Here is a 19,340-nt window from a genome sequence, read left to right on the forward strand (position 1 = left end):
CATCGAGGACTTAGCTTTCTGTGCACAGATTCTCTTGCTTTATTCTCCTTCCCTGGGCAATATGTAAGTTTAGGGGCAATATGTAACCTAGTGGTTGCCAACGCCTCCTACACCCGAACCTGTGGGTTCACAGGTCCTCTCCCGTTGGAGTCCGCAGTACAGACGAACGAGGGAGTATCTGTCACCAAGGACGCGCTGCCGGGTCCTGCACACCGGTTCTCGTCACCCCGTCAGTTCTGGGCTGCACGCCCAGGGAGCCGGTCTGCAGCCTCGCTCCATTTGTTCGGACCTGTCCCAGGACGCACCACGGCTCTCAGCCCAATTTCTTTTCGGCTTAAGGCAACAGATCGTCTTCACCTGCTGCCACCGCGTTCCAGACAACAGTGGAGAACAGAATAGAGTCTCCAAGCCTGACCTTGGGCTTAATTTAAAATTTCCCGAAAACCTCTGGCAGCCCGGGACTGGCTCCCCCACCCCGGACTCAAGGGTAAGGCGCACCCAAAGAGGTGGAGCGCAAGCCTCAGGGGCGGTGGAACCCAAATGGGTGGGGCGGACCCAGGTGTGGTGGGGCCGGCCCTGGAGGTAGGGCGGCCCCTGGATGCGCGGCAGACCCCGGTGGGAGGGGGACAGGCCTAGAGGGGGCGGGCCCAGGAGAAGGCGCACCCTGGGGGCGGAGCAGGCCCTGGCGGTGGTGCAGGCCCTGGGGGCGGGGCGGACACAGGGTGAGGGGCGGGCCCCGTGAGGTGGGGCGGGCCCTGGATACGCGACGGGCCCTGGTTGGGGGCGGGACAGGCCCCGAGGGGGCGGGCCCAGGCGACGGCGGCTCCTGGAGGCGGGGTGTGCCCTGGTCGGAGAGGGAAACACCCCCGGAGGGGGCGGGCCCAGACGGCCGCGGACCCTGAGGGCCGGGCAGGCCCTGAGTACTGTGAAGGCTTTGGGGGCGGGACGGGCCGGGAGGGGGCGGGACGGGCCGGGAAGGGGCGGGACGGACCCGCGTGGGACGGGGAGGGATGGGCTGGGAGGGGGCGGGACGGACCCGGGTAGGGAGGGCCGTGCCGGGAGAGGGTGGGCTCCGGCGGCTGCTAGGCCGAACGTGCTGCAGGCCGGCCGCAGGCCCAGCGCGCCACCATGGAGCGACAGGGCTGCCGGCCGCGGGGATCGCCGCAGCAGCAGAGACAGCAGAGGAGGAACGGGGGCTGAAGCCGGAGCCTCTGGGTAGTGGGCCAGTGAACCCTCGCCGTCCTTGAGCCCAGACTCCCGTTCCCTGCCTTTCTGCGCGCAGGCGGTGACCCCGCTGGACGATGCGCGCCCCCGGCCGCCCGGGAGGCTGAGCCCGCCGCCCGATTCTCGCCCCCCGCCACCACCCACCATGGCCTTGCCGGGCGCCGAGGGCGCGGCTGACCGGCCGGGATCCCCGGCCCGGGGCGCCCCCACCGGCTCCGCGTCGTCTTCGTCCGCCTCCTCCGGCGGCTCGGCCTCGGCAGGAGCTGGGCTGTGGGCCGCGCTCTACGACTATGAGGCGCGCGGCGAGGACGAGCTGAGCCTGCGCCGCGGCCAGCTGGTGGAGGTGCTGTCCCAGGACGCCGCTGTGTCCGGCGACGAGGGCTGGTGGGCCGGCCAGGTGCAGCGACGCCTCGGCATCTTCCCCGCCAACTACGTGGCGCCGTGCCGCCCGGCAGCCGAGCCCGCGCCGCCGCCCGCCAGACCGCCGCCGCCGCGGCCCGGCTCGCCCGTTCACGTCGACTTCGAGCGGCTGGAACTCAAGGAGCTCATCGGCGCCGGCGGTTTCGGGCAGGTGTACCGCGCCACCTGGCAGGGCCAGGAGGTGGCGGTGAAGGCGGCGCGCTGCGACCCGGAGCAGGACGCGGCGGCGGCGGCCGAGAGCGTTCGGCGGGAGGCCCGTCTCTTCTCCATGCTGAGGCACCCCAACATCATCGAGCTGCGCGGCGTGTGCCTGCGGCAGCCGCACCTCTGCCTGGTGCTCGAGTTTGCCCGCGGCGGAGCGCTCAACCGCGCGCTGGCTGCCGCCAATGCGACCCCGGACCCCCGCGCGCCCTCCCCGCGCCGCACGCGCCGCATCCCCCCGCACGTGCTGGTCAACTGGGCCGTGCAGATCGCGCGGGGCATGCTCTACCTGCACGAGGAGGCGGTGGTGCCCATCCTTCACCGGGACCTCAAGTCCAGCAACAGTGAGTGGGGACGGCGGGGCAGCGGGATAGGGGAGAGGAAGACGCAGCTGCGCCTGTCGCAGTCCACCTGGATAGGCTAGTCGACCTCCGGACTCCCGGAAAGCCTCCTGCGCAGACTTTCCAGGGCTCAGAGGTCCATCTGCACCCTGGTTTCTTGCTTTGGGGCAGGTGACACACCTTGCTTTGTTGCTTTTAGGTGCTTTTTTTTTTTTTTTTTATTCAGATCGGACTTGCTTGCAGACCGCACAGTTGTAAAAGATCTGGACTTTCTGGAAACCTCGTGGTGCTGTTTGGCCTTTAGGTACAATAAGCAGTTCGTTTGGATAGAACTTTGCCAACTGAGGCCTTTCTAGAAACCCATGCCCCTCGCCACCCCCCCACCCCCACCCCCACGTCTTGTCTAGTGGCCTTCATCAACTTGCCCTTTCCTTCAGCTTTACATGGACTGTATTGAGGTCTCTTCTTTCCCACTTTCAATATGGCTTCGTGTCCTTTGACGTCTCCAAAGTGTTTTCATTCAGATGTCTCTGCTCGTGAAGTATGATTTCATTATTGGTTCAGTGGCTTGCGTGTAAGTGAATTGTCTGCAGACCAGAAACACTATTTTGTGCCATCATGCACATTTGGATTGATTTAAGAGCAAGTTCATTGTCCTTGTTGGGACTTCCTGGGTGGCTCAGACGGTAAAGCATCTGCCTACAATGCTGGAGACCCAGGTTTGATCCCTGGGTCGGGAAGATCTCCTGGAGAAGGCAATGGCAACCCACTCCAGTACTCTTGCCTGGAAAATCTCATGGACAGAGGAGCCTGGTGGGCTACAGTCCACGGGGTTGCAAAGAGTCGGACACGACTGAGCGACTTCACTATCTATCTATCTATCATTGTCCTTGTGCAAGTACTTGAAATCCAGAAAACCTGGCCTGTATCATTCACTTTGTTTATAAATAAATGTGCGTTTTACAGATGTCGATTAAGAACTGACAAAGGAACTCAGCCCAAATCCTATGAAATTTCATCATATAAAAGAGCTACTAGAATTAGCTGTTTAAAGTTTGTTCTTCAGTATTGAAGATCTCTTCACAGTCTTAGAATGAGGTGAAATCTCATGAAAGATTAAAGGATGCAGCCAGAACTGGCATTGGCCTCCCACAGCTGCATGTGTTTCAACCTTGTAAAACCTGCTAGGACAGGAGCTGAGGCAAATGGAAACATTGCCCTTCTCCTGCTCTGCAAGACAGAAGAGTGACAGGAAGAAATGATTTATTTGTTGTATGTTTGTGTAGACTTTTTCTCCTATTCAAAATCCTACAGCAATGTACCTGAAAATGACTAATGTAGCATTTCGGAGCTAGAAATAATATGAGTGTTGGTAAATACAAATAAGCATTGTATTTTTTTTTTTTTTAATCTTATGACTTCTGTTGGCCCTCGTGTCTTACAATTTAGATCGCAGCTGCTTGAGTGACAGGAACAAATTCTAACAAAATATGAGCTAGAAAAGTGGCAGGGGTGGTGTGCGCCCTCAGAGTCCTGACAGAGGCCACATGAGGCCACTTACTTACTTTAGTTGCAGTAAAGCCGTAGCACAATTTCAAATGTACTAATTTTTGTAACTGCTTAACACCTGACACAGTCTTTGTTACCAATTCGAGCTTATTGCCTAAAATATTCTTTCACTGAAAGAAATGTTTAACCTGCTGCCAAAGAACATGACCTGTGTGTCCTGTCCGTGTGTCCCTAGTGAAGCCCACAAGCCTTTGTCTGCTGAGAGTTTTCTGCAGAACCAGGCATTTTAAGGATGGCAGCAGCATCCTACTGGTTTTGGCTCTTGGCAGTTGCTGTAGTTCTGTGATAGACATGGAACCTGGCATCCTACAAACTTACTCTGTTGCCGGACGTCAAATCGCCAACACCAGCAAACAGTTTGGGTTGGACTGAGCCTTAGACCCAGAATTTAAAGGGTCTGTAACTCTTACTTTTGCATTATGCTTAGGCTGTTCGGTTGGGTTGTAATAATGCTTAAGGTCCATACGACCTGTTCACAAAGGCAGGGCAGGTCTGCCAGTGGTGGTAAAAGAGCAAAAGGACAGGTTAACCCATGTTCCAGTGTATAAACTAAAAACTTTGAAAGTGCTGATACTATTAAATAGGGAAAAGTTTTTATTGACACCAGAAAAACTTGTACCGTGGAACAAATAGCTTACTGTGTCTCAGGGAGATATTATGTAATCTGAAGGTGATTATAGGCTGCAATTTAGTTTTTGAAAGACTTTTCACCCTCAGAGTAAGTTGCCAAACTTCCTGGGGCATTTTAATTTCTGTAATTGTTAGGCAGAGTGGAATTATCGCACTTTTAAAACGACTTAATTGGCTAGGTCACTCGCCTAGCCAAATATTTGTTACGATATAACCACTTTTACAGTTTTTAATTTCTGTGAGATAAGCATTTTGAATAGGGCCGAAAAGGTGCAGAGCAGGGTCTATCTAGCACATTGTCTTATCCTGGCTCTGGTATTATTTATTCAATGAAATAATGCAGGTCCCTTGGAACCTTCTTGTGATATATGAAGCCATAACTTCTTGTTGAGATTTTTTCAGTACAGCAGAAACTCTATTACGGTATGTTTTCTTTGACTCTATTGGCTATTTGCTAATGGTCGTAGTGAGTTAATGATAATGTAAACAAGGTTTTAAAAAATCAATGTTGAATTTTAGTTTTACTCTTTAGTCTGCTCTTGTAACAAAGAGCCAGAATACAACTACTTGGACCCGAGCTAGTAGAAATTATTGTCTTAAAACAAATGTTTAAATTTATCAAACTAAGATATAGCTCTTGATATATTTTCTTTCTTTTCTCATCAGTCTTTTCTTTTTTAAAGTCCTGTCATATCATTCTGAGACAACGTTTGTTGAAATAAATACCAATCTTGTGATGTACAAACAATTTTGTCCCTTTTTCAACAGACAGCAAAAGATTGAAAGTTGACCCAAATGAGTAAGTTTTAAGCATCGTTTATGTTGTTGAAATATGCTAGGACCTGTCACTCCCAGATGCAAAGTAAATAGAAAATGCTTTGCTAAATCTGTGTATCCCAACTAGAGAGCAATACAAGGTAACCTTGGGTTACTGTGAAAAGGACCCGTTTTATATGCACTCAGAGAAGAGAAAAATCATTGTGAGCTGGAACTCATTTATTCAACAGAGTTTGAGGGCCCACCCTCTACCAGGAACTTGTAGCCCCCAGGATATAGTGTGAAAGCAGATGGTAAACAGTGTTCCTCCAGCAAAGGGCTTAAGTCTCATAGGGAAGATAAATGTCAGTCATGCAAATATCAGTAAGTGCTGTCAAGAAAAGAAAGCATGATGAGGGGTGGAGAGTGCTCATCAGACGCGGTGGTCAAGGGCAGCCACTCTGAGGAAGTGACACAGAGACCTGAAGGAGGAGGAATGAGTCAAGCAAAGGTCCAGGCAAAGGGTTGATGACACAGAAATGAGCCTGGATTGTTGGAGGACTGGGAAGAAGGCGGGCCGGAGGGCTGGAGCAGAGAGTAGAAGAGAGGCGCGGCCTGGGGGTGGCTTGCAGGCCCTTGGTCCATGTGGGGGTTCACGCTGAGCACCAGCCATCAGTCCAAGGCCTCGGGGCATTTTGTGCAGAGGAGGGGCATGATCGAATGCCTTTGTTTATAAAATTACTCTGAAGAATGGACTAGGAACTGGCCTGAGTGAAGACTGGGGAAATTGTCCAGGCCAGAGAAAGCGTTGGTTTGGCTGAGCAATGGAAGTGGTTTTCAGGGAAGTTACCAGGAAGGAGTGAAAACAAATAGTACAATAAGTGAATTACTGAGGAGGGTTTGAATTATTAGACTTTAGTCTTAAGTGTTTTGTTTGTTCTGACATAGTTCAGGATAGAAAGAAGATTGCATGGCAAATTTATGGTTCCTTTTTCACTAATGTTGCTTACTGTGTTCTACCTTTTTTTTAAGCAGAAAATGAACGCTGCATGAAAAACTGAGCCACAGACCTTATACCTGCTTATTTGTGTATTTTTTCTTTCAATGATTAGGTATCTTTTATCCTGATTTTTTTTTTTTAGCCTCCTGGGAATAATTATTATATATTATTATCTACAAGGACATCTGCAGTCTATAAATAGACATATTTATTATGAAATGCAATTTAGAGCTCTTACTAAAACTACAAAAGGAGTCTAAATTTTTTTTTTTTTTTTTTTTTGCTTTTCTCATTAGTGCAGTGTAAATAAAGGAGCTATTTGAGAAAATTATAGCCAGCGTGATCTCCAAATAAGGTGCTTAAAAAGCTCATAAGAGTGGTTTGGAGGAGCTATTAATTATGCTATTATCAGTTGAGAGACGTGCGTCTTTTCCCTTCTCTTGTCTGTTCTTTTACTCCAGACATGCAGCTTCATGCCATGGTCTCTTCTTATTCTAGGGGTTCAGGGAGATCAGTTCAGAGAGCCCAGTGGTGACAGAGAGCTGTCTGCTTCTGAAACAAAATTGACTAAAGATATATCTTTGAAAGAATGGCAGTCAAAATGGGTCTTGATTTTGATTGAGTATATCTTCCCCTTCCATTTTCATGCTTGCTTGTTGGAAAATAAATAGTCCACTTCTGATTTCTTTTTTGTAATAGTTGTGAGTAATTTAGTGCTGATGATCATTTTATGGGCTTCTCTGGTGGCTCAGACAGTAAAGAATCCGCCTGCAATGTGGGAGACCTGGGTTTGATCTCTGGGTTGGGAAGATCTCATGGAGGAGGGCATGGCAACCTACTCCAATATTCTGGCCTGGAGAATTCCGTGGACTGTACAGTCCATGGGGTCACAAAGAGTCAGACATGATTGAGTGACTTTCACTTTTCACATTATGCTCATTTTATAATGTACATCTCAGATCGTTTTGTAGTCATTGTCAAGTGTATCAAAGTATGGGAAAGGAAAGCGGAGATAGGAGATCTCCGCTGTTTCAGAAGGCCGTCTGTAAGTCCCGCTTTCCCACACTGGCATGTGAGGGCTGCACTGTTCTAGAACCATGCAGTACCAGAAGGAACCTTGGCTTTGAGGTCAGATCTGGGTTTGAATATTGGTGTTGTCATCTACGAGCTGCGTGACCTTGGGCAAGTTATATAACCTCACTGAGCCTGAAAGTCTTGATTTCTGATACTGGCTACTGAATTCCTCTCTTGGAGATGGACAGTAGGGGAAAAATCTAGGTTTTTTTTTTTTTTTAACCCTTCCTAGGCAATTGGGTACATTCTACATGAAAGCAGATGGCTTTTTTAGTGAACAGTTAGGAGTCAGGTGTGGCTAGAATGAAAGGTAGATATTGGCTTTTGTTGAGAAGGAGACTGGTGTTTAGCTTGTGGCCAGACAGCTAGCATGGCCTTGAATGCCACGCCAAGAGTTGTGGACTGTCTAATGGCAAAAGCAAGCCATGAACAGTTTTGAGGAGGAAAGTGCTCTGATCTATAAGACAAACATCTACAAAGAAAAGTGTATAAGCTTAGGATAATTTACTTTATGACTATGTCTATCAATACCCACTATTATTAGTGGATCAGGAATAAAAGTAAAATACTTAGACATAATTTTGGCATAAATTGTTTATCACCTATGACCAGAACCTAATTTTTATAATCACTATTTATTTAGTGAGCTAATATAGGGCACTTTCTCCCTCTGACTCACCAGAGTTAGAAAATAATGACCAGTTACTATGTCAGGCTGATGATTTTAACTTCGAATTTCAGTGTGACTTCCCAAACTCTCTGTGGTACTTGAGGGGCTCCCACAAGGTAGAAATACCTTGATGAAGGAATTTTAGGGGGTGGAAGAAGGGTTCCTGGGGAGGCTGGGAGAACTTTGTTGGCTTTATTTTGGAACCTTAAACTTTTATTTGTACAACTGACCCAAAAGCAGCAAGAATTTAGTTAGCTCTGACTCCGCTTCTCATGATCAGTGGGCTCATGGACTCAAACTTTCTGAATAGGGTAGTGTGAGGATCACTGAGATACTGTACACCTGGTATCAGCACACTTTCTCCTGTAGGTCCAGATAGTAAATATGTTTGGCTCTGCAGGCTGTATAGTTCCTGTTGCAACTATTCAGCTCTCCAGTTTGGCCCATAGGACGTAGTTCCCTGACTTCTGTATATGTCAAAGTACTTAATAAACTGTAAGATGCAATCTAAATGTAAGCTGGTGACTATACTTATTTCTGTGTATGGTTTAGAAACACTTTGAGTGCTTTAAATAGTTCCTAATTTGCTTGTGTGTGAACTCATTGATACCTAAAAGCTTTCCACAATTCTTTATAACCCAAGGACATTATTATTTCTGCAAAATATAGTGCCATGTTATCATACGTTTATTCATTTTTGTTGGGGTTAAGAGTCTTCATCATTTAATTGACCCCCTTGATCCAGGCCCGCCAGCTGTACAAGGAAACAGTCTCGAGCTTTGTTCCCTGTAGGAATGCTGCCATCTGCACACTTAGGCAAGTCTGCTTGTAACTTGGGTTGATAAGTTGAGGGTCAGGGAGAAGGCATGAAGTATTCAGTTGCTGTTTTAACTGTTTCACTACAGAGTTCATTGGACTTCCCTGGTGGTTCAGACGGTAAAGAATCTACCTGTAATGCAGGAGACCTGGGTTTGATCCGAGGGTTGGGAAGATCCCCTGAAGGAGGGCTTGGCAACCCACTCCAGTATTCTTGCCTAGAGAATCCTCATGGACAGAGGAGCCTGGTGGGCTGTAGTCCATGGAGTCACAAAGAGTCGGACATGAGAGCAACTAAGCACAGCACCTGAATTCATTACTGGGACGTTTTTTATGCTTTTTGAAAAAGAGCAAATCACATGCCATTTGGGGAGAGTATCTTGACTACATATAGGAGGTTTGAGTTATTATTGGCTTAATTGACTTTCAAGAGTTACTTTGTTTCAGGTTGTCTGCAAATATTGACTCAAATAATATCAACTATATTACTTTCTGTTTACTAACATATTAATGTAGAATATTGCAGCAGATTCCTCCCTCATGAGTTTGCTTTGTTCCTTACCTCAACAAAATACTGAAAATGTTCAGCTGATAGAGTGCGCTGGTGTTTCACACACAATGAAATGTAAGAAATTTTCTCATTGAAACTGAATATTGTGTGTGTCTATGGTGTTAAGGGCCATGTGAGGTCATGATTTAGCTGATCACGCGTCTGGAACTTGCAGAGGTCTCTGTCCTTGTATATAGTGGGCTGACTCATTCATCACACCACAGTCATTTAGTGACTGTGTACTGCATGCCAGGGATGGTTCAGGCTCTGGGTAGTCAGTGGTAAGCAAAGTGGAGAGCAAGTTCTTCCCCTCTTGGAATTTACACGCCAGTGGGCAGTGTGGACATTAGAGGGTAAATGGTGAAAGATGTAGTATGGTGGAGGGTGGTAATTGCTTAGTGCATAAGTGCCAAATCACTTCAGTCTTTGCAACCCTATGGACTATAGCCCGCCAGGTTCCTCTGTCCATGAGATTCTCCAGGCAAGAATACCAGAGTTGGTGGCCATGCCTTCCTACAGGGGATCTTCCCGACCCAGGGATCAAACCCATGTCTCTTAGTCTCCTGCATTGGCAGATGGGTTCTTTACCATTAATGCCACCTTGGAAGCCCAATTGCTTAGTAGAAAAACTAAAAGTTGAAAAGGAAGGTTACAGTTTTGGAGTAGGCAGTTCAAGATTAGCGTGTGGTTAAGAAAGACCTTCCAGAAAAGGAAGCAAAACCTGAAGAAGTGGGAAAGTTGATCACCTGCAGAAACAATCTCTGGTTGAAGAACAGAAATCACTCCCCAGAGTAGGAGCCCGCTGTGACAAGAGAGGCATGGAAGGGAATCATGGGGCACCCGGGAGAGAGGGGTTGTCCCCTGGAAAGTTTTTGAACCGAGGCCTGGGCTCTGAGTGACACTGCAGCAGGTCACACAGTCTGCGGTTTTGAGAACATACAAGGAACTAGGGTGGAAGTGATCACATGGGAGTCAGCAACATGTCCGTGGCATGTAAAGCCCTGAGAGTGGCTGACATTATCTGGGAACTGAGTGCCAATAGGAAAGACCAGAGGTATGAGGGCTGAGTGCTGGAGGTCAGCAGGGGTTAGAGGCCCTGCAGAGAGGGAGAAACCGGAAAAAGGAGCAGCTGGTAATGGAATGAAAGTGAGAGAGTGTTGTGACACTTGGGGGCCAAAGAAGAACAGGGTTCAGGGGAGAACGATCAACTGCGTCAGTTGCAGCTGATGGGTCAATATCCAAATAACTACTTTGTTATCATTATTTCTAAAGCAGTCTGTACTGTTTTAGGAGGAACAGGTGCATTGGTTTTCTATACTCAGCAGCTGACTTAACATGAAAAGGTTCGTCTTCTTCCTGTTCCTTCTTCCCCTTATAGTAGTCACTCACTTAGCAACTGTTTATTAAGTATATAAAAATGATAGTTGCTGTGCAATAGAAATAAACGAATACAATGTGTTAGGTGTACATTCTATCTTCCGGGTGCTTATAATTTAATTAGAGATGAGACCAACAGTGTTTAAGTGTAATGGTAGTGGCACAGCTTAAGTGCCTTAGAAGTACAGAGAACATCTAGTGAAGCCCTGAGGGAAGGCACCCAGGGGGACATGGTATTTACAGGCTCGTATAATATGGCAACCCACTCCAGTGTTCTTGCCTGGAGAATCCCGGGGATGGGGGAGCCTGGCGGGCTGCCGTCTGTGGGGTCGCACAGAGTCGGACACGACTGAAGTGACTTAGCAGCTTAGCAGCATAATATGGGAGCAGGGAGAGAATGGCAAAGCTGTCCTTTTTTTTTTTTTTTTTTTTTGGTTTTTTATTAGAAGGGGAAATTGAGATTCCAAAGGCCAGTGGACCCGAAGGCCGTCTCACAGTAGGTGCTGCAGCGAGAATCCAGGGCTGGAGCTGGGATGCCTCCATGGGAAGAGGAGGCCAGGTGTGGTTTTGTGCAGGGTGCAAGGGGGAGGAGGTCCACACAGCTGGCACCAGGAGCAAGGAGACACTAACGTAATGTCATGTTTTTTAGAAGTGGCCTTTAGTGTACAGAAATTTTAGGGTGTAGGATTCCTTTTGGAAAGTCCAGGAAGAGCTGAAAAGACATGGAGATGAGATTGAGAAGGGACTTGAAGACCAAGATGAAGGCCTCCAGAGACTGGTGAGTGAATAAGTGCTACAGGTGTGGGAATAGATGGAAGAAACGTGAGAAAGTTCAGTGCTATTTGGTAAACTTAGAAAGTTATCATTTTTTCCCTGGAGATGAATGGCTGATTGTTTTCAGACTTGACATTCACAGGGTAACATTACTGTCTTAGGCTGAGAGGTGGTGTTTTCTTAATATATTCTTTCACATTGGTGCTGTCCTCAATTGATTTGTTTCTTACAGACTTTTTTTATTTTTTATAACATAGTCCTAGTTAAAGGTTAATTGAAATGAACCTATTTGACTCAAATGGAATTTGGACTGGCACTCCCATAAATGGTGAGGAAATAGAATGGATACGTTGTAATTGCTTTAAAAAATATATACATTATATACTATAATTCGGAAAATACCAAAGTGAAACTTCAAAGGAGCTGGAAAAAATCAAGTGCCTCATGGTTGAGTAAGTAGACAAAACAGAGGTTGTAAAGGCTGATTGTTCAAGAATGGGGCTAACAGGGGTCAAAAATCTTTACTGAAGTCGCACAAAAAGGGGCTCAAACATTCGTCTCTGGGTTGCTAGCAAGAGTTGACTAATTTCTGTGGCCCAGAAGTTGATGAGCCCGCTTCATGCATGGTTGTTCCTTGGGGTCCTCTTACTGGTAGTGGGCAGGAAGCGGAAGCTCCACCAGCCTGTCCTCCGCTGAAACCTGGCCAGGTGCCCGGTCACGTTACCTGTCGGGATACTGGCTATTTTTGGTTTCGGTCATTTTGCCCAAAAGATAAGGAATGTGAAGAATTCTGCTGAACACCTCTAAAATAGAATCCAGAACAATGGGCCTTTCATGGAAAGGCTAAACGTTTGACATTCAGAGTGTTATTTTAACTTGTTTTCTGTTAGTTCAAAGCTTCTGTGGAAACCTTGGGCTCCAGGTGGGGGCAGGTGTTTCAAAGCTGCCAATGCAGTGGCTGCTAATAGTGCATTCTGCCGTGGCATTGCTTTAGAGATGCAATCCTCTTTAAATATTGAGTGTTTACTTCTCACTGGTAGTTCTGCCTTTATTTTAGAGTTGGCTTTCTGAGGTATTTTGCTTCTCATAGACTGCCAGGCGTTACTTGGGGCCTGAGGATGTGGATTGGTTATAATGCCCATTTTAATCAAGGCTTCCTCATGCCTTCCTGTTTGGATGTTTATCAGAAGGAGGAGATAAAATACTTGAAAGTGTCTTGGAAAACACAGTTATATAGAACTGCAAGCCAACTTGACCATTAATGTAGAGTATTGTATGGTGTAAGGATATCATCGTTTAAAAGTGAAATCAGTGTGTATTATGAGGGGAAAAACATCATACAGCTGATGAATTAGCTGTGTGTGTGTGTGCTGGTCGTTCAGTTGTGTCCGACTCTTTGCGACCCCACAGACTATAGCCCACCAGGTTTCTCTGTCCATGGGATTCTCTGGGTAAGAATACTGGAGTGGATTGCCATTCCCTTCTCCAGAGGAACTTCCCAACCCAGAGACTGAACCCCAGTCTCCTGCATCGCAGGCAGATTCTTTACCATTTGAGCTACAGGGAAGTCCCTGTAGCTAATTATCTATTTTTTGTTTCTGTGGTTCAAGTATACAGGGTTTTAAAGGATCAGATATTGATTTTTTTCTTGATATTTATGAGGAATCAGCATTGAGAAATAAATATACCTTAAACTGACATGGAGAAGGCAATGGCACCCCACTCCAGTACTCTTGCCTGGAAAATCCCATGGATGGAGGGGCCTGGTGGGCTGCAGTCCAGGGGGTCACTAAGAGTCAGACACGACTGAGCGACTTCACTTTCATGCATTGGAGAAGGAAATGGCAACCCACTCCAGTGTTCTTGCCTGGGGAATCCCAGGGACGGGGGAGCCTGGTGGGCTGCCGTCTATGGGGTCGCACAGAGTCGGACACGACTGAAGCGACTTAGCAGCAGCAGCAGCAGCAAACTGACATGGAAGAAAGGAAAATTCAAAAATTAACAAAGTGACATTTCTGATTATTCTGCTCCTTTTTTGTAACTAGTAGCGTTATTAGTAACAAGGAAGACTGAGTTGCTAGCAAGAATTGTCTGTTTCTGTGGCCTAGAATTTGGTGCGCCCACTTTGTGCCTGGTTGCTCAGATGCATGCTCTTCAGATGGGATCTGAAGCCAGGCCCTGTATGAAAGCCATATAATCTGGGTTACATTTCTAACTGTGACCTGGAAACTGTAAATTCCAGACTGTCACAGAATGGCATGAAGGTCCAATGAGACATGAAATGGAGACAACTCTACATAGAAGAGGATTAGTTAGTGGTAGACAATATCCTTATTATAACTGGTGATATTAATAATTATCATTAATAAAAACTATTCTATTGAGTGTTTGGTGTATGAGGTACTGCCTTAGGTGATGTTGGGGGGATAGAAGGGGGTCCTTGCTCTCTGCATATTAGTTAGAAGTTCTAGGGGAAGGAACATTAACAGCACAACAGTATTTATTCATAACTGGCAACTTATATAATCAGTCCCCCCTCAGCTAGCTCATGTTGCATTAACTCTGTGACTTCTGTGACTGTCTAAATTGATGTCACCAATGTGAATCCATCACAAAGTGAAATTTCAAGCCTTGCAAAGTGATAGGATTTCCTGAGATCCGTGAAAGTGATTTTGAAGATTTGCCAAAAACGCTTTCAAACCCATTGATGAAGGGTGTATGTGGGTATATGTATGTGCAATCCTTACTGAAACTGTGTTTCAGACACCGTTCTGAGCACTGTATGTGTCTTCATTTCTTCCTCCCTACAACCTCATGATGTTTGCACTGTCATAATTCCCATGACAGACAGGAAGCAAAAGCACAGAGTCCAAACCGAGCAGTCTGCCCTGGCATGCATGCTTCCGTTGTGATGCCACAGGGCTGCCACTTAGGTCACGTGACAATTATCCAATGGCAGGAAATCAGAAAGGAGGACAATGGGCTCCTGAATACAAGGAGATTTCCAAGGGATCAAGAGAGCACTTGTGAAAAATTTATAACAGCTGTCAACTGAGCAATGTAGGCAGTAGTTAGGACCATGGACCCAGTGGTCAGACAGCCTGAACGGCATTGCTCCTTAGCTACGTGACCTTGGACAGATTACTCAGCATCTCTGTGTCTCAGTTTCCTTATCTATCAAGTACAGGTGATAAATAATATCTATCTGTAGCACTGTGGTGGAGGTTATCTGATTAAAATACCTGTAAGTGTACCAGACAGAATATGCTCAGTCAATGCTGATTATTCCTATAATGTTTGGGAAAGTGCTTCCCCTTTTCCACAGATCAAACACGAAGAATGTCTTATGCTTGTTTCCAGTTTTGTTTGGATAATTTATTCTAAGAAATCTCCCATGCTTGTTCATTTTTGTCCTTGTAAGAGTTAGTGCCCAGTTTAAACAATGACAAAAATGTTGTTAAAGAATAAAAAGCTTTACAAAAAAATAAAATCAGTTAATTTATTCATTTTTAAATGAAACAAAGGTGAATATTTTTAATGATAAAAGGTGCAGTTTACAAAGAAGATGGACATCATAAATCATTAGACAAGAAAGATACATAAAACGAAAATCAGAAGAAATATAAGGGAAAAGAACAAAATACATAATCATATTAACATTTCTCTGAGACTATTTTATCAAGTACAGAAGAAATAACAATAGGAGCATCTTGAATGATGTCATTAACAATTTAAATATAATAGATTAATATATCTAATTAATTTATATTAATCTTATATCCTGCACAATATATTTAAAATTTTGTATCTCATATGTTGTTATTAGGTGTCCATAGGACATTTAGAAAAACTTGCAAAAAGGTTAAAATAGACTTTTTTCTTGTTATTTTTCAAGGTGAAACCTGAATAATAACTCCCCCCGACACACACAGACATATACTCTATTAACTCTGAAATTTGGATTACTGTTTGATTGGATTCACTGTGTTGCTCAATTTTTTTTCAGTACTAACTATCTTCTGATCATGAAGACCTATCTCTTGTGATTTTTGTGAGGATTAAATGAAATAACACCTGTAAAGTACAAGGAATATAGTGAATATTGACAGTTACAAATGACTCTTATGAACTGGTTATTATTTCTGTTAGATGGGAATTGGCATGAGCAAACGATAAACATAAGAATGGGCATGTGTTGTTCATTTCACCTGTAAACTCTATGCACCTGTGCTGAATCAGACACTACAGAGTGGTTCCGTGCGGGTGAGCATGAACATACAAGTTTCTTACCATCTTTCTCCTCTCCTGCCATCCCCACCACACACACACTCTTTCTCCCTCGCTCACACACTCACTCTTTCACACTTACTGTCTCAGAGCTCGCAGTAGTGGAGGCATCAAGTAAATGCAAACACTGTGGTACCTGGTGCCTCACAGAGCTGTCATAGAAATACAGAAGTCATGTGAGTGTGGAGGAGGTGATGGTTCCTGACTTGGGGTGTCTGGAAGATGTCACTGAGCAGATACTGTTTGGGCTGGAGGAGCAGCCAGCCTGGCTTGAGCAGAGGAAGCTTATCCATAGAGAAACTGGGCATGGTTTGCATGTAGCTTGCTGTGTGAATCTAGGGGCTGTGATTGCCCAGGTTTCAGAGTGTGGACATTATCTCTGAGTTATGGGGAATCATGGAATATTTTAAAATGAAGGTTTATTGAGGTATAATTTACATAGAGTAAAACTCACCCTCTGAGGGTTACTGTGATGAGTTTTGACAGATACATATAATCCTGTAACCACCACCACCAAGAGAGAGAATTTGCATACCTTGGAAAAACTCTCCCATGGAGCACTGCCCTCAGACCTTTCCCTTCAGCCTCCAAAGCCACTGATCTGATTTCTGTCCCTCTTCCGGGATGTCATACAGGATCATTGTATGAAACCTTTCATGTGGGGCTTCCTTCTCTTAGTGTAGTGGTTTTGACAGTCATCCCTATTGTGACATGTATTGGTAGTTTATTCATGAGAGGCTTAAAAAGATAAAAGGATGCCACAGAGCTTTAGGAAGATGAATCTGCTTGGGGTGGTGTGTGGGTGACAGAGGAGAGGGGCAACATCTGGTCCAGAGAGAAGGAGTGTAATTCGGGTGTGAGATGGTGGCAGGGTAGTGGGGGAGGGGCATCTGCAGGGCATTCAGTTCAGTTCAGTCACTCAGTCATGTCCGACTCTTTGTGACCCCATGGACTGCAGCATGCCAGGCCTCCCTGTCCATCACCAACTCCCATAATACTCAACCTCATGTCCATTGAGTTGGTGATGCCATCCAACCATCTCATCCTCTGACGTCCCCTTCTCCTCCTGCCTTCAGTCTTTCCCAGCATTAGGGAAAGCGTCAGCTCTTCGCATCAGGTTGCCAAAGTATTGGAGTTTCTGCTTCAGCATCAGTCCTTCTAATGAATATTCAGGACTGATTTCCTTTAGGATGGACTGGTTTGATCTCCTTGCAGTCCAAGGGACTCTCAAGAGTCTTCTCCAACACCACAGTTCAAAACCATCAATTCTTTGGCCCTCAGCTTTCTTTATAGTCCAACTCTCACATCCATACATGACTACTGGAAAAACCATAGCTTTGACTAGATGGACCTTTGTTGGCAAAATAATGTCTCTGCTTTTTAATATGCTGTCTAGGTTGGTCACAACTTTTCTTCCAAGGAGCAAGCATCTTTTAATTTCATGTCTGTGGGGCATTAGGTTGAACTGGAATAAATGAGCTGCAGGCTAGAAGGAGGGTTTTAAGGAAAGAGCAAGGAGATAAGTTAGAAAACACAGTAGGTTTAAACCATCCCTTTTGTAGCAAATGGGAAGGAGCAGCATAGATACGGAGCTGCATCAGAGCCTCATGGAAAACAGTGGGACATTTCTGCTTGGTTATAGGCAGAGAAATCAACCAGGGGAGAGAGGAACCCAAGGCTTGGGGAAGGGCGGGGTGGGTAGGTGCAGGTGGGCAGTGATGGGAAGCACGTTGTTTTAGCTTCTGCTACGTGAGTGTGGCAAAGGGACACGACTGAAAGGACTTAGCATACACGCACACACGTGAGAGCTCAGGGCAGCCCTGACCTCAGCTCAGCTCCTGAAAGCTGCTCTTGTACTCCTGTATTTTGTCAGGGGGCTGGGGAAACCAGCATCTGAATAATGTTTCTTAGAAATTTTTACTTTTTGCTTCATTCTGATCCAATGAAGTAAAATGAAGTAAAGCAGTCCAATCTCATAAAATAACTTAATGGGTTATTAAGGGGTTATCCTGTCATAATGGGTTATCCTGTCATACAGGATCATTAAGACTACTTAATGATCCTGTATGACATCCTGGAAGAGGGACAGAAATCAGATCAGTGGCTTTGGAGGCTGAAGGGAAAGGTCTGAGGGCAGTGCTCCATGGGAGAGTTTTTCCAAGGTATGCAAATTCTCTCTCTTGGTGGTGGTGGTTACAGGATTATATGTATCTGTCAAAACTCATCACAGTAACCCTCAGAGGGTGAGTTTTACTCTATGTAAATTATACCTCAATAAACCTTCATTTTAAAATATTCCATGATTCCCCATAACTCAATGAAGTAAAGCAGTCCAATCTCATAAAATAACTTAATGGGTTAACATGTCTATTCGCATTTGGCAAACTTAAGATAATCTTTGATAATAATGATTTATGGTAATAGGCCGTCTACTTGCAATATTCTAATACATTCAGTAGAAAAGACTACATTTTAGATCAGGACCTAACTTCTTGGAAGAAAACCGTGTATTATTTTCCTGTCACATAAACTTTCACAGACTTCTGATTCTCCCTGTGATATCTCAGTTAAATGTTTCTTGCCCCTAGAAATCATTTACTTTCTCATAAAGATGCTAAGCTGTATTGTGTCTGGATTGTTTTAAACTTGTAACTTCAGGCACAAATGACCCACTAAAGGCTATGAAAAGCATGATGTATTAATAAGATAAAATGGTAAAATGCAGGTTTTTTTCTCTTCACTGCTAAGTGCAGTAAAGATTGTATTTTAAAAGCCACTGAAAAATTATAAAAATATGCAAACACTCTCCCTTTGTTTTTCCCTTAGTTTTGTTACTCGAGAAGACAGAGTATGATGACATCTGCAACAAGACACTGAAGATTACAGACTTTGGCTTGGCGAGAGAATGGCACAGGACTACCAGGATGAGCACAGCAGGCACGTATGCCTGGATGGCCCCGGAAGTTATCAAGTCTTCTTTGTTTTCCAAGGGAAGCGATATCTGGAGGTAAGTAAGCACCATGCATTTTGCTCTTGCAGATGTTAGCGGAAACTGGTTGCTGCACTTCGATTAAATGAGTCCCAAGTATTAGTTGCTCAGTCGTGTCCAACTTTTTGTGACCCCATGGACTGTAGCCCACCAGGCTCCTCTATCCATGGGATTCTCCAGGCAAGAATACTGGACTGGGTTGCCATTTTCTTCTCCAGGGGATCTTCCCAATCCAGAGATCGAACCTGGGTCTTCTGCATTGCAGACAGATTCTTTACCATGTGAGCCACCAGGGAAGCCCCAGTGAGTCCCAAAGTATTGAATAATTCTGAGCATAACGAATAATAAAGATGGTCCCCAGTTTGTGGTCATTCCAGTTAACAATTTTTTTGACTTTACGGTGGTGCAAAAGTGCACTCTCTAGAAACTGTACTTGGGATTTGGCGTTTCAGTCTTTCCCAGGCTAGTGACACATGGTGCAATCGTCTCCTGTGAGGCCAGGCAAAGGCAGTGAGCTACACTCCCAGTCAGCCCACCATCTAGAGGGGAAACAACCCATACACTTACAACCATTCTGGACCCAGACAAACACCCTGCTTTTCAGTTTTGGTATCGTATACAATCAACTACACAAGATATTCAACACAAGATCAGCTTTAGGC

At 45.5% G+C, this 19,340-nt stretch overlaps 1 protein-coding gene across 2 annotated transcripts in view; it reads left to right on the forward strand.

The window, feature by feature from the left end:
* The first annotated feature begins 1,038 nt into the window (after positions 1-1,038).
* The window catches only part of MAP3K21 (mitogen-activated protein kinase kinase kinase 21), a 57,966-nt gene continuing 39,664 nt past the window's right edge, over positions 1,039-19,340 (forward strand). For both annotated transcript variants that reach the window (XM_081570389.1, XM_081570390.1), the window contains exons 1-2: positions 1,039-2,189; positions 18,516-18,696. In XM_081570389.1, coding sequence (XP_081426515.1) covers positions 1,370-2,189; positions 18,516-18,696 — 1,001 coding nt within the window. In that variant the 5' untranslated portion in view covers positions 1,039-1,369. The remainder of the gene's footprint in view (positions 2,190-18,515; positions 18,697-19,340) is intronic.

Source organism: Giraffa tippelskirchi, chromosome 2, assembly GCF_054371585.1.
Source record: "Giraffa tippelskirchi isolate mGirTip1 chromosome 2, T2T-mGirTip1v1.2.pri, whole genome shotgun sequence".
Taxonomy (NCBI): Eukaryota; Metazoa; Chordata; class Mammalia; order Artiodactyla; family Giraffidae; genus Giraffa; species Giraffa tippelskirchi.